At 47.1% G+C, this 16,167-nt stretch overlaps 1 protein-coding gene across 2 annotated transcripts in view; it reads right to left on the bottom strand.

The window, feature by feature from the left end:
* nav3 (neuron navigator 3) overlaps positions 1-7,589 on the bottom strand; it is a 339,677-nt gene extending 332,088 nt beyond the window's left edge. Inside the window, exon 1 of one of the 2 annotated variants that reach the window (XM_072453275.1) lies at positions 7,178-7,589. In XM_072453275.1, the coding sequence (XP_072309376.1) occupies positions 7,178-7,489 (312 nt within the window). In that variant the 5' untranslated portion in view covers positions 7,490-7,589. The remainder of the gene's footprint in view (positions 1-7,177) is intronic. The other variant, XM_072453276.1, reaches the window with a different exon arrangement.
* Between the last annotated feature and the right edge of the window lie 8,578 nt (positions 7,590-16,167).

Here is a 16,167-nt window from a genome sequence, read left to right on the forward strand (position 1 = left end):
CATGAAATAGAGAAAAATAAATAGAATAAACAAATTGAACAAAATACACAAAATAAATAATAAATAAATAGAACAAAACATGAAATAGTTAAATAAAATAGGAAAAATAAATAAATTAAACAAAATAAATAAAATAAATAAAATAAATAAAATAAATAAAATAAATAAAATAAATAAAATAAATTAATTTAATTAATTTAATTAATGTAATTGATAAAATGAGTAAAATAAGTAAAATAAATTAAATAAATTAAATAAATTAAATAAATAGAACAAATACGATAAATACAATAAATACAATAGATACAATAAATAAAACACACATACATACAAATAAAATATGGGAGTGGGGGAAAGGAGGGGGCTGGAGGGTGGTACAGTCTCTTAACTATCTCTCTATATATATTGGATTTCTATATTCTACATTCAAAGTCTTGAACAATCAAACACATTGTGCAAAGTTGATCACGAGTTCATCATCAGTCGAACCGGAATCACAACTTGAAGATCTCACTCCTTTCTCCCAACGACAAGAAAGTTCCGAAAAGGAAGTGCCAGATTTGCCGCGGCTCTGAGAGGAACAAGTCTGCACTGGTTTAATCCTGGGCTCTGTTCGCTCAGGTTCACAGGATCAACAAACGCTCACAAACTGCAGCGCTCTACGGCTGAGTGACATCCCGGCTGATTGTGGCCCCAAACTGAACCGGGGCTCTAATGCCGGAGTCCTTAAACTCCTCAACCCAAGTACCACCTAAGAAAATATTTGGCCCTCCGAGCGCCGCCGGATCCAAGCCAGGTCTAAAACAGGACTGTTCCAGGATTAAACTACGGCTAAGGACGTCTGCGCAGCTGCTGCACGGGACAAAATAGAGAAAAATGTGGATTAAATTGACTTCAGCAAATATTTGAAGTTCAGGGGAGTCCGCGCAGCACCTGAGGGAGCCATCAGAGAGACACGTACCACACTTTGAGAACCACTGGTGTCATGGTGTCACATTATGCTAAATTACCCTTTATTTTTGAGATGATAAATACACTTTAATTAGCCTTAATCAAGCACGAACAATGACCTGATGATCAAATAGCTTATTAAGAATGATTCAGGCCCAATAAATAAATACTCTTAACCATGATAAAGTAAAGAAAACGCCGGAATCATTCTTCATTAGTTGTTTTGTGATTATGAATTCTCAAAGTCTTGATTCATCAGGATTTATAGAAGCTACAACAGGTAAAAAATTAAGTTGCTACAGTTAAACATCTTTAAAACAAGGTTATTAAGTGTAAATAAGTATTTTTTCTGCATTTCTTCGATAGCTTTTATTGTTGTTTCTCATTTGTTTGATACTTTCCCACCATGACACGACAATAATTACACTTTTAAGCACAAATAAAGGTTAATGATCAAATACTGGCCCTGGTCCCTGGTCCCTGGTCCCTGGTCCTGGTCCTGGCCCTGGTCCCTGGTCCTGGTCCCTGGTCCTGGCCCTGGTCCTGGCCCTGGTCCTGGTCCTGGTCCTGGTCCTGGTCCTGGTCCTGGTCCCGGCCCTGGTGGAGCAGGTCGGGACAGGCCCCAGAGCAGAGTCCCTCCTTCAGACACTGGAGTCTTTGTAAACACTGACCTGGAGCCACCTCACGGTCGATATGAGGCTGTGGTGAAAGCCGCATCTGAATCTAGTATTTTTACATATTTTCGCAGCCGAGCGGTCACTTTTCTACTGCACAGCGACACTTTTAAAAACACATGGAAAAGTCTTTGCATTTTAGAGTCTGTATCGTCCGATTGCACAACAAACAACTGCACATTTTTGTCAATTTCTCACAATTAGTCGATTTGTCGCCGCAGTATATCAAAGAAGAACGAGTTAAACCACAATCAAAACTGTAACTCCAGCACCTGCTCCCCGTCTGCTTTTATTTTGAAAAACACTAAATAACAAGTGACACAAACTGGTGAAACCGATAGTGAATAAATACACCGTTTTGGATGAGAATTGGTATCATATAGTTTGTGTGGGAGTCACGAGAGAGTCAGCGCTCTGGCAGCTCGGAGCGGGACGTCCCGCTCTGGCAGCTCGGAGCGGGATGTCCCATGTTTGCAGAGGAGGATTTGGCGCCGACTTTTGAAAACTGAGACACGCCTTCAAAACAGCTGAAGATCTGAGAGGGAAAAGAGGAGCTGCAGCGGGTCACTCCAGAGAGTTCAGACGTCTGCAGCCAGACGGGACCAGAGGTTTTTCTCTTGCTCCACGGTATGACATGAAAGTTACAGGTCCGGTCTGTGGAGAGGCGCATGCACGTTTTGTAAGTGTATAATGTAAACTACATACATCAACATCTGAAAACTCTGTACTGTTCCGACCTTTCTTACCCCCTTTATCTATTTATTTATTTTTGGGGGGGTTATTTTTGAATTGAATTGATGTACTTTTTTGTTATTTTTTGCATTTTCCTTGTTTATGTTGTTACTTTTTTGGTGTTTCATTTTGTTGTTGTTTGTTTGTGGTGTGCTGGATAAAAACTCACAATAAAGTAGAAAATAAATAAATATATATATATTTTTAAAAAGTGCATGTTTTCCAAGTTATGTTTGAGCAATAAAAACGCCTGAAATTGACCCCTTAATATTAACGTTAGCTTGTTTAGCCTTGAGGTGTGACACGGCAGAACAAACTCATCGTGTCTGTATAGTTTTCTTTTTTGATCGTTTGCTCTCTCAACATACAAACTTTTACATGGAAACAACTATATTTTACATCTGTTTCTGTTCATACAGTTTTATTATTTCACTGAATCCATAGATTTATACTGGACATTGTAAAGGACAAAATGCACTGAAGGGTTTGATCATATTTCATTCTAAGTCAGATTGATTAAAGACAGCTCTGATTTACATATAAAACGAAATAAGTGTAAATGTTAAAAATCCCTAATATATTTACTATGACAATAAAATGAGGAAAGAAAATTCAGATTGAAATGTTCCAAATATGTGCAATACGTTTTTACACATGAAATGCCTCATTAATATCCATAGAAATGTTCTATATGAAAACATGATAATCCCTTAATAAAGCATGAATAAAGTATGAAAAAGAGTTAAGTTAAGTAAGGTTAAAAGTGTAGTTATTACAGCGTACTACTTTTACAAATTCCTTTCTTATAGAACATACGTTTTTTGTATATTTAGAGTATATACAGCCTAAGTATATAAGTATATGAGGCTGATATAATTGTCCAAACAATACGACACGTGAACTATGAACATCCAGACCCTGTGATAGCTTTAGCAGTTAGCGATCCAGCCTCTGAGCGCACCATGGCAACGTGAGCGGTGTGTTTATGTTGGAGCTTTATCTGCACATATTTTTAACTTTGGCGTCAGTTCAAACTGGAGCGGAGTAAAAATGACAAATACAGAAGCGAAATGATTTATATGAGACGAGTTTCAGTGAGTTTGAGTCCAAAATTCACAGTATTATGGAAACAGAAGTGACAGGAGTGACAGGGTCTGGACAGGGGTGTGGACAGGGGTCTGGACAGGGGTGTGGACAGGGTTGTGGACAGGGGTCTCTACAGGGGTCTGGACAGGGGTGTGGACAGGGGTGTGGACAGGGGTCTGGACAGGGGTGTGGACAGGGGTCTCTACAGGGGTCTGGACAGGGGTGTGGACAGGGGTGTGGACAGGGGTGCGGACAGGGGTGTGGACAGGAGTGTGGACAGGGGTGTGGACAGGGGTCTGGACAGGGGTGTGGACAGGAGTGTGGACAGGGGTCTGGACAGGGGTCTGGACAGGGTGTGGACAGGGGTCTGGACAGGGGTGTGGACAGGGGTGTGGACAGGGGTGCGGACAAGGGTGTGGACAGGGGTCTGGACAGGGGTGTGGACAGGAGTGTGGACAGGGGTGTGGACAGGGGTCTGGACAGGGGTGTGGACAGGAGTGTGGACAGGGGTCTGGACAGGGGTCTGGACAGGGGTGTGGACAGGGTGTGGACAGGGGTCTGGACAGGGGTCTGGACAGGGTGTGGACAGGGGTCTGGACAGGGGTCTGGACAGGGTGTGGACAGGGGTCTGGACAGGGGTCTGGACAGGGGTCTGGACAGGGGTGTGGACAGGGGTCTCGCGTCAGAGGAAGATGAACTTTAGCTTTAGCTTTAGCTTTAGCGCTGACACAGAAACATGAGTCATTTACGGAGCAGATCGACGGAAGCTGTGAAATCACATTCTGTAGTAAAGAGTGAGTCACCAGCGGGTTCAGAGCGAGGACCACAAGCACCTGATCACAACAACAACAACAGCACCTGATCACAACAACAACAACAACAACAACAACAACACCTGATCACAACAATAACAACAGCAGCACCTGATCACAACAACATCAAGCACCTGCTCACGATAACAACAACAACGAGGAGCACCTGATCACAACAACAAGCACCTGATCAAAACAACAACGAGAAGCACCTGATCACAACAACGAGCACCTGATCAAAACAACAACGAGAAGCACCTGATCACAACAACGAGCACCTGATCAAAACAACAACAACGAGAAGCACCTGATCACAACAACAACAACGAGGAGCACCTGATCACAACAACGAGCACCTGATCACAACAACGAGCACCTGATCACAACAACAACGAGAAGCACCTGATCACAACAACGAGCACCTGATCACAACAACAACGAGAAGCACCTGATCACAACAACGAGCACCTGATCAAAACAACAACAACGAGAAGCACCTGATCACAACAACAACAACGAGGAGCACCTGATCACAACAACGAGCACCTGATCACAACAACGAGCACCTGATCACAACAACAACGAGAAGCACCTGATCACAACAACGAGCACCTGATCAAAACAACAACAACGAGAAGCACCTGATCACAACAACGAGCACCTGATCACAACAACAACAACGAGGAGCACCTGATCACAACAACGAGCACCTGATCACAACAACGAGCACCTGATCACAACAACAACGAGAAGCACCTGATCACAACAACGAGCACCTGATCAAAACAACAACAACGAGAAGCACCTGATCACAACAACGAGCACCTGATCACAACAACAACAACGAGGAGCACCTGATCACAACAACGAGCACCTGATCACAACAATAACAACAGCAGCACCTGATCACAACAACATCAAGCACCTGCTCACGATAACAACAACAACGAGGAGCACCTGATCACAACAACAAGCACCTGATCAAAACAAAAACAACAACAGCAACGAGCACCTGATCACAACAACGAGCACCTGATCACAACAACAACGAGGAGCACCTGATCACAACAACGAGCACCTGATCACAACAATAACAACAGCAGCACCTGATCACAACAACATCAAGCACCTGCTCACGATAACAACAACAACGAGGAGCACCTGATCACAACAACAAGCACCTGATCAAAACAAAAACAACAACAGCAACGAGCACCTGATCACAACAACAAAAACACTCAAGAACAGAATAACCTGCAAAAATGTGGAAATAATATACTGTATTTATTATCTAATCCATTACAAAATCAAACTACTATATGCATTACTCTGCACTACTACTATTACTCTGCATTACTACTCTAGATTACTACTACTCTGCATTATTCTTTATTACTCTGCATTCTTCTGCATTACTCCTCTGCTTTATTACTCTTTATTACTCTGTATTACTCTTTAATACCCTTTAATACCCTTTATTACTATTTATTACTATTTATTCTCCATCAAACAATCTTTTAATCAGGTCCAAACATCATCAACAATCTCAAAAGCATCAGAAATAATCCCTTATTTGAATAATCGACCAACTCTTCGTCTGGAAAGTTGGTCGATGAAGACGAAGCTGGTTCTGTCCCGGTCAAAAAAACCAAACATACAAAGACGATCTTATCACAAATCTCGGTGCAAGTGGCATTTATCCACAAACACGATGAGGTTCCTGGATAAGTCGTGTTTGTTTGTGTCCTGCTGTAGAACATGTGGGCTCAGCTCGTCAGATACAGATCTGGACTTCCACAAAGGCACTTCTTCATCTTCAATACCGTCAGGTCAAACGTTTCCATCGTCGTGTGTTATGTCGTCTTTGTTTTGACAGGTTTGTGTTGAATGAACCCGAAAAGAAGTTCTACAACTTCAGAATAAAGATCTAAACATAACCAGAGAGTAAAGGTAAAGTAAAAGTAAAAGCTGCTGTGAAGCTTCTCAGTGGTGGAAGAAAAACTGCTTCAGCACGAGTAATATTTCAAATTGTGTTGGAGCTTCTTAACATTTCTTCATAGATTCAAGATTTCACTTCTAGAAAACATCAGCTTTTCTGTTACAGAGCCAACGTTTTCCAAACCAAACAATTCATGATCTTGAATCTTTGCTTCACAAAAAAAAGCCACGGCTAAAACTGTTTAGACAAAGTTGTAAAATGTTCACGATTGTCTGTCTCAATTATGGACATTTATCGAGCACAAGAAGAATCTTTTTCGTTACAAAACTGGATTAAACTCTCAGAAAAACCTCACTTTTCCGATTTCGACACCTTTTTTCGACAATCGGACTTAAACACTCAAACCAAACGATCCCGACGTTAAAATGATCAGAACTTTGGCGAATGTCTGAGCTCACAAACACATCTCCACTGCCACTTTCACCACAACTCAACGGATGCAACTTTGACAACCAGTTCTGCAAAGTTTCCAAGACGGTTTGTCCCAACTGAAGCCATCCGAAGAGAACAACCTTTGATTTCTTCACCAAACTAGACTCAACTCCTCACCACGTTCAGCCCGACTGCCAATAACTTTGCAAACTTGTGGTATCCATTGTTTCTGTGGAGGACATCTTCTCACACAAAGTTTACACGATCATTTTTCCGACCGTGGACATCCGAACAACCTTTTTTCTTCCCAAAACTAGACTCTACTCTCGGTAAACACACACTTTCCACCGCTCAAACCAAACGACACGGATACATTTACGAGCGACTGTCATCACAACTGTCAACAACTCAGTCTGAGAAGATGTACTTTCACCGCAACTTTTCAAACGACGGACAACTGCACACGAGACCGATCTTCGAAAGGGTCCAGAGCCAAACCGACGGGCACAACGGTTCCCCGACACCTGTAGCGCTCGCCGTGCCACACTGACCTTGCAGATCCTGCCCTCCTCCGTCTCTCCTTTACTCTTGCCCTCCGCAGAAGCAGCAGCAGCAGATGCAGCGGCGGCAGAAGAAGCGGCGCTCTTGTCCGACTTCAGCTCCGACTTGACCGGCGTCTGATACGAGAACGAAGTCAAAGGGGCGGCGGCGCTCCCCTGTCCCGTCCCGAGCCCCGGGTTCTGCTGACGGGACGCGTAGCCCTGCGCCGCGGCCGCCCGGACCGCGCTGGGGATGGGCAGAGCCGTGTGGACCGGCCTGGCGGCGGGCTGCCTGAGCTTGGAGGCGACCCCGACCACCGGCATGCTGTCCCGGGGGCTCCGGTCTCCGAGGGGCAAGGGGCGACGGGACGGCGCGAGCGAGACGGTCGGCTCCGCGCGCGAGGACGTGGGGAAGGCTGGCCGAGTAGGTGCCTCCCAGGCTGAGAGGAAGGCACTGCGCTCATTCTGCAGAGCGGCGCTGGAGTGGAGAGCGTCCCCGCCTCCAAACACACGTCCTCCCTCGCTCTCCACCTCCTCCTCCTCCTCCTCCCTTCCTCTCTCAGCATTTTAACTGTTCACTCTCACACTCAGAGCAGAGCAGCAGCTGGACACAGAGGTGGACGCAGCGGGAAAGTCTGCGCTCGGGCGAGTTCAACAGAAAGGCAAGCGACTAACGAGAATAACAGCGCGTTGCGAGGCCTGCGCTTTATTCACACGTCACGTTGTGAATGTGAGAAACGTCGTGGCCGATCCTCGGAGGAGCGAAGCAGTCTGGGTTTATGGCATTGAAGTATAAAAGACCTGGAAGATGAATCAAAGAGAGTCGTATTGGGTTCAAACGCTCCCTAAAAATGTCTGCAGCATTACATCCTCACCTCGGGCTTAGAATAACTGGATATTGTCCAGCTTAAGCCAGTCGTGAGTTGGACTAGAGGTCAGTCCATGAAAACTACGGCAATAAATGATGAAGCCCAGAAAAGCAACGTGTGAAGAAACTGCCCGTTTACAGTGTCAGGCTGAAAGGTCGTGTTTTATGGCCATGTTTGCCTTTTTTTACGATTATAAAGTCTCGTCTTAAAACCAGCTTTTTTGATCTTTCGCTTTGGCTCGCTTCAGCTCCATTTGAACAACTCTGAGCGGTCAGAGCGGTCAAGAAGCCCCTCTCCTGGCCTGGGGTGAGAGCGCGGGACATGACCGGCCCAACTGGGGGCCATGTTTAAACCCCGCCCACCGTGTGATGACAAAAGTACGCGCCAGTTTTGACCGATCAGCGCGACTGTAGCTTGAGCGGAGCTGGCCGGGGCTAACATGTAGGATTTAAGAAGTAAATATAGACGATCACTTTAAAGGGTTTAAGGTTAGAGATGACATCTTTATATGCAAACAAATTGGCAAAAACGCAGAATAACGTAACAAACTAAATACGACTGTACATAATAAAGGGAAGAAACAAAATGGCTTTCAACTTTGAGGTGCTTTAATGTCTCTTCTTGTCTCCATGGAGGAGTTTATTGCTTTGCTGGGATTATCATGACATTAAAATCCATGTGAAATGTTTTTTTTAGCAAAGCAATATCATCTTCATGGAGAAAAGCAGGTTGAGGACCTTCCACCAGTCATATGATTTGTTTTTTGAAGAGTTAGGGGCATTGCATATTGTTGTATTGCAGTCTTGAAATGTAAAAACCACATAAACGAGAACAAAGTGAATTCTCTTTGAACCTTTTTTAAACTGCATGAACTGCGTGTGCACCAAAGTAACAGCCCGACTACAGCTCATTTTAGACCTGCAACTTCATCAGTCACCGAGTGTCAGCCGATGACGGAAAGTCTCACTTTTCCACGGATGGCTTTAAGAGACGTTTGAACCGGGAAAAGTTCCACCAAATAATCCCCGTCTTCCCGTGGAGCCATTTAAAATAGCAACAAAAGGTTTCGCAGACCGGAGCTGGCCCGAACCGCAAAAGTCTGCGTCTGCTGGTTCAAGAGGACGTGAACTTTTGGAGGAAAGAGTCAAACGAGCGTGATTATAGAGCCTCCGACTCCCGTGTTGGAAATAGACCCGCGACTGCTTGAGCAAACCTCTAACGACAGAAGCAGTGAGGAGACGAGAGCGGCGAAAACCAAGGAAACATAACAGAGGAGCCGAGCGAGAAGAAAGGGCTATTGTGGAGCGAGGTGTTTTGCAACGTCGGCTCCGGGAGGCTCCGGTCGCTCAACTGGTTCTGCGACTCAAGGAGAACCTGATTTATGCCGCGGAGTTTTTAAGTGTAGCGCTGCCAAAGAAATCAGAAGCGAGCGCGCCGTGAACGAGGAGAGTAATCAAGTGTAAAAATAGGAGCGTCATTAGTCTTACGCAACCTGTCATTTCTCGTACGTCGAGTTCGTTCGCCGAAGTCGCGCGGTGCAACGGTTCTAGCGCTGCAGAAGATAAGAGAACTAAAGAAGGAGAGGAGAAAGTGCTGCGGGACGTGTCCGAGTTGATAAATACTTGGTCACATTCCACGGATCGATTGCAGTTCCCGAAATCGAGTTAAAGAGACTGAGGTGCACGAGGAGCGGCTTTATTACTGTCCGTATCGTTTATTCAAAAGAGTCGCTGATGCCGGGAGGAAAGAGCGCCTCAAACGATTTGTTCAGCGTCCGATTGGCCTGAAGCGACGTCCCGAGGGCATCGTGAGAGTCCGTGCGAGTCGCTGACGACCTTTCTGACGACCTTTCTGACCGGTGTGAGTACGACCTTCACTTTGATCAGCTCGAGAGACGGCATCCCAGCTGATCCAACCGTCTTCTCCGCCGTCTTAACCAGTTTATGGATTTTTGATTTGTTCCAGTGCGGCATGCTAGCGCAACATGCTAGCACGACATGCTATAAAATAAGGCGCTTGTGTTTAGATATGTCGACAGAGATTGATGGTGTTCGCGGCGAGAGGAGGACTCACGACTCTGCCACTGAGATATAAAAATATCACACGAGTTTTGATACAAATCGCACGACTCGTGATTTTCCCCACGGTCAGAACAGTTCGGACACCCGGCTTTCAACGTGGAGTATATTCTGTGTCAACAACAACAATAATCAACAATTCAGTCACATCAAAACTGCAGTGTGCAACTTTTCTAATGTTGGTCCACGAAGGCTGAGCGAGTTATACATTTTGAATCAATGTTCAGCCATGTCTAATCGTCACATTGAATTTAGTTTAGCTTTCGTAGAGCAGTTTTCTCACAAGGCTTCGAAAAGCAGTTGATTCGACCAACAGAAAGTTAGAAAATGAAACGGTTACTGGTCAATAAAAGGCAACAAAGGAGGTCCTATGTCGGGAAGAGCGTGTGGTTTGGAGCAGAGTTTGGAAGAAGAAGTTATCCATCTTATGATTACATATGTGTTTTTAAGTAACTTTGAACAATAATTATGCATTTTTACAATTAGGGCTCGCCAGTCCACAGATCTGGCCTGTAACCCTGCCTGATTATGCAGCAAATGGAGCGGTTTGACTAAATAAACGCTCCATGGCCTGGTCAACGCTCCACGGCCCGGTCAACTCTACACGGCCCGCTCAACGCAACACGGCCCGGTCAACGCTCCACGGCCCGGTCAACGCTCCACGGCCCGGTCAACGCTCCATGGCCCGGTCAACGCTCCATGGCCCGGTCAACGCTCCATGGCCTGGTCAACGCTACATGGCCCGGTCAATGCTCCACGGCCATGTTAACGCTACACGGCCCAGCCAACGCTCCACGGCCCGGTCAACGCTCCATGGCCCAGTCAAAGCTCCACTGCCTGGTCAACGCTACATGGCCCGGTCAACGTCCATGGCCCAGTCAACGCTACACGGCCCGGTCAACGCTACACGGCCCGGTCAACGGCCCGGTCAACGCTCCACGGCCCGGTCAACGCTCCACGGCCCGGTCAACGCTCCACGGCCCGGTCAACGCTCCACGGCCGTGTCAACGCTCCACGGCCCGGTCAACGCTCCACGGCCCGGTCAACGCTCCACGGCCCGGTCAACGCTCCACGGCCGTGTCAACGCTCCACGGCCCGGTCAACGCTCCACGGCCCGGTCAACGCTCCACGGCCCGGTCAACGCTCCACGGCCGTGTCAACGCTCCACGGCCCGGTCAACGCTCCACGGCCGTGTCAACGCTCCACGGCCAGGTCAACGCTCCACGATCCAGTACGGCCCGGTCAAAGCTCCACGGCCGTGTCAACGCTCCACGGCCGTCTCAACGCTCCACGGCCCGGTCAACGCTCCACGGCCCGGTCAACGCTCCACGGCCCGGTCAACGCTCCACGGCCCGGTCAACGCTCCACGGCCGTGTCAACGCTCCACGGCCCGGTCAACGCTCCACGGCCCGGTCAACGCTCCACGGCCCGGTCAACGCTCCACGGCCGTGTCAACGCTCCACGGCCCGGTCAGCTCTCCGAGGTGTCCGTGTGTGCGTTTGCAGAACAGTAAGTCCACACACAATGGGACACGTCTGGGCCGTCCCGCTCCTTCCACCGTGTGCGAGACATAAAAGGCACTGAAGGTTTTATGTGGAAAAGCATCTGGATCGATTTAAAGAGGTGAAGAACAGGACCTGCCGGAAGTGTACGGACAGTAACCGAATTCATCCAGAACGGAAGCAGGACGAGAAGAACGAGCGCTTTTCAAGGGCGATACTTTAGAGGCCGTTCAGTTCATCCACATCCAAATATATAACCATCTGAAATCGCACAAATGTCATTGAAAAGACAAAAACACAATAGCAGTCATTCGGTGTTATTTGTAGGTTTATCATTGGAAACTGACCGGGATTTATGTTCCTCCACAAACGTCCTGATGAGATTAGGACGCAGTGGACACGAGTCAGAGTCAAATTGATTTACGTTGGAAACAGGACGAGAGAGAAACCGTCAGATGATCGGATTTCGCCCTGATTTGGTTATTCTGACCCACTTTTAACACAACTTTTCCACCGAGGCATTTGTTGAGGATTGAACGGACAAAGCAGGAAAGATGTGGGACTGACTTGAGTCCCTCGTTCGATCATCTCAGACCTGTGACTTTCAGAACAAACTGGAACACGTCTTTCTTTATTTGTGACGGCACGTTTTTGTTAACAAGGGCCATTTACAAAAGACATGTGAACTCTAAAAGCACAAGCTGTATTTGTATATGACAAACAAGAAAGTATAGAACATATAACTTAGGACTTGACTCGGACTTATAAGCCACATATGTAAATGGGACTTGACTTGGACTTATGGATCACACACACTTGAGACTTTGAATTTGCCTGTTTTAACTTAGAATTAACTCAGACTTTGAGACAAACATTTATTTGTTCGTGGCTCGCGGGTGACGACAGCTTCGATGATGACGATTATGGTGCATAATAACGATAGATAATTAATCGGTCCTGGTAAAATAAAAATGAAAAAGACTTGGAGGACCTAAAAGTGAAAACAAAGTCACTCGCTCCTCCACAATGGCCCATAAGTTTGGTCCGGTTTTGCCAGTTTTAGTGTAAAGAAATGGTCCAGTCTAATATATATAAATCATTGAAACTCCATCTTAAGAGTCCCAAAGAGGCACTAACTCCTCTGGGGGAGGGTTGGCCACCTGTGCATCTCTATGAACATGTTATTCTGCTTCACTCCACCGGATCAGATCCATGGAGAGGTGACTTCACTTCCAATGCTTTTCAGACAGAAAAGTTACGCAGTTAAGCACAAAGTTTATCATCTCCACCACCACGTCTCCACCTCTTTGACACAAACCATTATCTGCATGAGCTCAGTCCTAACGTGGTGCCGCTGCTTCCTCGGGCCCCCCGCACGCGCCCCCCGCACGCGCCCCCGCACGCGCCGTCCCGCACGCGCCCCCCCGCACGGGCCTCCCGCACGCGCCCCCGCACGGGCCCCCTGCACGGGCCCCCTGCACGGGCCCCCCGCACGCGCCCCCTGCACGCGCCCCCGCACGGGCCCCCTGCACGGGCCCCCTGCACGCGCCCCCGCACGGGCTCCCTGCACGGGCCCCTTGTACGGGCCGCCCGCACGCGCCCTCCCGCACGCGCCCCCCGCACGCGCCCGTGTGCCGCCGACTGTGAATTGCCCAAATAGGGACGTGGCCCAGAATAGCATCAGCTGTAGCATGTTTTCAATCACGCGGCGGGGCGACCACGACAGACCGGATCAACAGGAGGTGAGAGCACGTGAAGAAGTGGCCCCAGTCCAGCCCCGACGGCCCCTCGGCTGCTGCTGCTGCTGCTGCTGCTGCTGCTGCTGCTGCTGCTGCTGCTGCTGGTGCTGGTGCTGCTGCTGCTGCTGCTGCTGCTGCTGCTGCTGCTGGTGCTGCTGCTGCTGCTGCTGCTGCTGCTGCTGGTGCTGGTGCTGGTGCTGGTGCTGCTGCTGCTGCTGCTGCTGCTGGTGCTGGTGCTGCTGCTGCTGCTGCTGCTGCTGCTGCTGCTGCTGCTGCTGCTGCTGCTGCTGGTGCTGCTGCTGCTGCTGCTGCTGCCGGGCTTGGGGCCAAACCACGAGGAAGTCACATGGTCGAGTGTGCGGACAGAGGCGTGGATGTGGACGGACCTTAGAGCGGACGCTACATTGTGTGTTTTCTCCTGATCCTTTATACTGTTGTGATCCTGTGATCCTTTATACGGTTGTGATCCTGTGATCCTTTACACTGTTGTGATCCTGTGATCCTTTACACTGTTGTGGTCCTGTGATCCTTTACACTGTTGTGGTCCTGTGATCCTTTACACTGTTGTGGTCCTGTGATCCTTTACACTGTTGTGGTCCTGTGATCCTTTACACTGTTGTGATCCTTTGATCCTTTATACGGTTGTGATCCTGTGATCCTTTACACTGTTGTGGTCCTGTGATCCTTTACACTGTTGTGATCATTTGATCCTTTATACGGTTGTGATCCTGTGATCCTTTACACTGTTGTGATCCTGTGATCTTTTACACTGTTGTGATCGTGTGATCCTTTATACGGTTGTGATCCTGTGATCCTTTATACGGTTGTGATCCTGTGATCCTTTACACTGTTGTGGTCCTGTGATCCTTTACACTGTTGTGATCCTTTGATCCTTTATACGGTTGTGATCCTGTGATCCTTTACACTGTTGTGGTCCTGTGATCCTTTACACTGTTGTGATCCTTTGATCCTTTATACGGTTGTGATCCTGTGATCCTTTACACTGTTGTGGTCCTGTGATCCTTAACACTGTTGTGATCCTTTGATCCTTTATACGGTTGTGATCCTGTGATCCTTTACACTGTTGTGGTCCTGTGATCCTTTACACTGTTGTGATCCTGTGATCCTTTATACGGTTGTGATCCTGTGATCCTTTATACGGTTGTGATCCTGTGATCCTTTATACGGTTGTGATCATGTGATCCTTTACACTGTTGTGATCCTGAGATCCTTTATACTGTTTTGATCCTTTGATCCTTTATACGGTTGTTATCCTGTGATCCTTTACACTGTTGTGATCCTGTGATCTTTTACACTGTTTTGATCCTGTGATCCTTTATACGGTTGTGATCCTGTGATCCTTTATACGGTTGGGATCCTGTGATCTTTTATACGGTTGTGATCCTGTGATCCTTTACACTGTTGTGGTCCTGTGATCCTTTACACTGTTGTGATCCTTTGATCCTTTATACGGTTGTGATCCTGTGATCCTTTACACTGTTGTGATCCTGTGATCTTTTACACTGTTGTGATCCTGTGATCCTTTATACGGTTGTGATCCTGTGATCTTGTACACTGTTGTGATCCTGTGATCCTTTATACGGTTGTGATCCTGTGATCCTTTATACGGTTGTGATCCTGTGATCTTGTACACTGTTGTGATCCTGTGATCCTTTATACGGTTGTGATCCTGTGATCCTTTATACGGTTGTGATCCTGTGATCCTTTATACGGTTGTGATCCTGTGATCCTTTACACTGTTGTGATCCTGTGATCCTTTATACGGTAGTGCTCCTGTGATCCTTTATACGGTTGTGATCATGTGATCCTTTACACTGTTGTGATCCTGTGATCCTTTACACTGTTGTGATCCTGTGATCCTTTATACGGTAGTGATCCTGTGATCCTTTATACGGTTGTGATCATGTGATCCTTTACACTGTTGTGATCCTGTGATCCTTTACACTGTTGTGATCCTGTGATCCTTTATACGGTAGTGATCCTGTGATCCTTTATACGGTTGTGATCCTGTGATCCTTTACACTGTTGTGATCCTGTGATCCTTTACACTGTTGTGATCCTGTGATCCTTTACACTGTTGTGATCCTGTAATCCTTTACACTGTTGTGATCCTGTGAACTAGTTGTGAGATTTGAATTGTTACACACATTTTTAGCAATATCTTTATTTTTTTAAATCCATTTCTTTATTTTCACTTTTTGCTTCCATTTTCCCTGATTTATACGTCACAAATATGTGCAGCCATTTTCACACACAGAAGGCCTTATTTTGATATGAAAACGTGACATGATTAAAACAATTTATACAAGTAAATTGCGGGAGAATTTTCAAATGTTCAGCTCTAAACTTAAGATTGTCCCTGTTCTGCCGTGTCTCACCTTCAGTCTCGTTACATCACATGTCACTTTAGTCCAATCGTTCAGAATGAGCCCGTGAACTGCACATTTTCCGACACGTTTTCAGTTTCTCGTCTCGACTGACGGTGGAAACTGGAAACTGGTGCAAACAAAGAAACAAAGCCAGCGCCATAACATTTAGTCAGTCGGAATAACGCCGGCCTTTACGAGCGCTTAAATCAATACGTCGGGCGTGTGTTATTAGGCGGTGGGTGGCTGTGCGCGCCCCCCCCTGGTCACCTGACGTCAGCGCGGCCTAAAACAAACAAATGCTGGGGGCGCGAGATAAGCCGGGGTCACGAACCTCCCGCTCTGTGCAAACGGCGTCGGGCGGATCGTGACGCGCCCGGAGCCGTCAGAGGGGAAACGCAACACGAGAGCGCCCGCAGAGCACTCA

Source organism: Eucyclogobius newberryi, unplaced genomic scaffold (assembly GCF_026437365.1).
Source record: "Eucyclogobius newberryi isolate DKJ021-1_F unplaced genomic scaffold, fEucNew1.0.hap1 SCAF_2, whole genome shotgun sequence".
In the NCBI taxonomy this organism is placed as follows: Eukaryota; Metazoa; Chordata; class Actinopteri; order Gobiiformes; family Gobiidae; genus Eucyclogobius; species Eucyclogobius newberryi.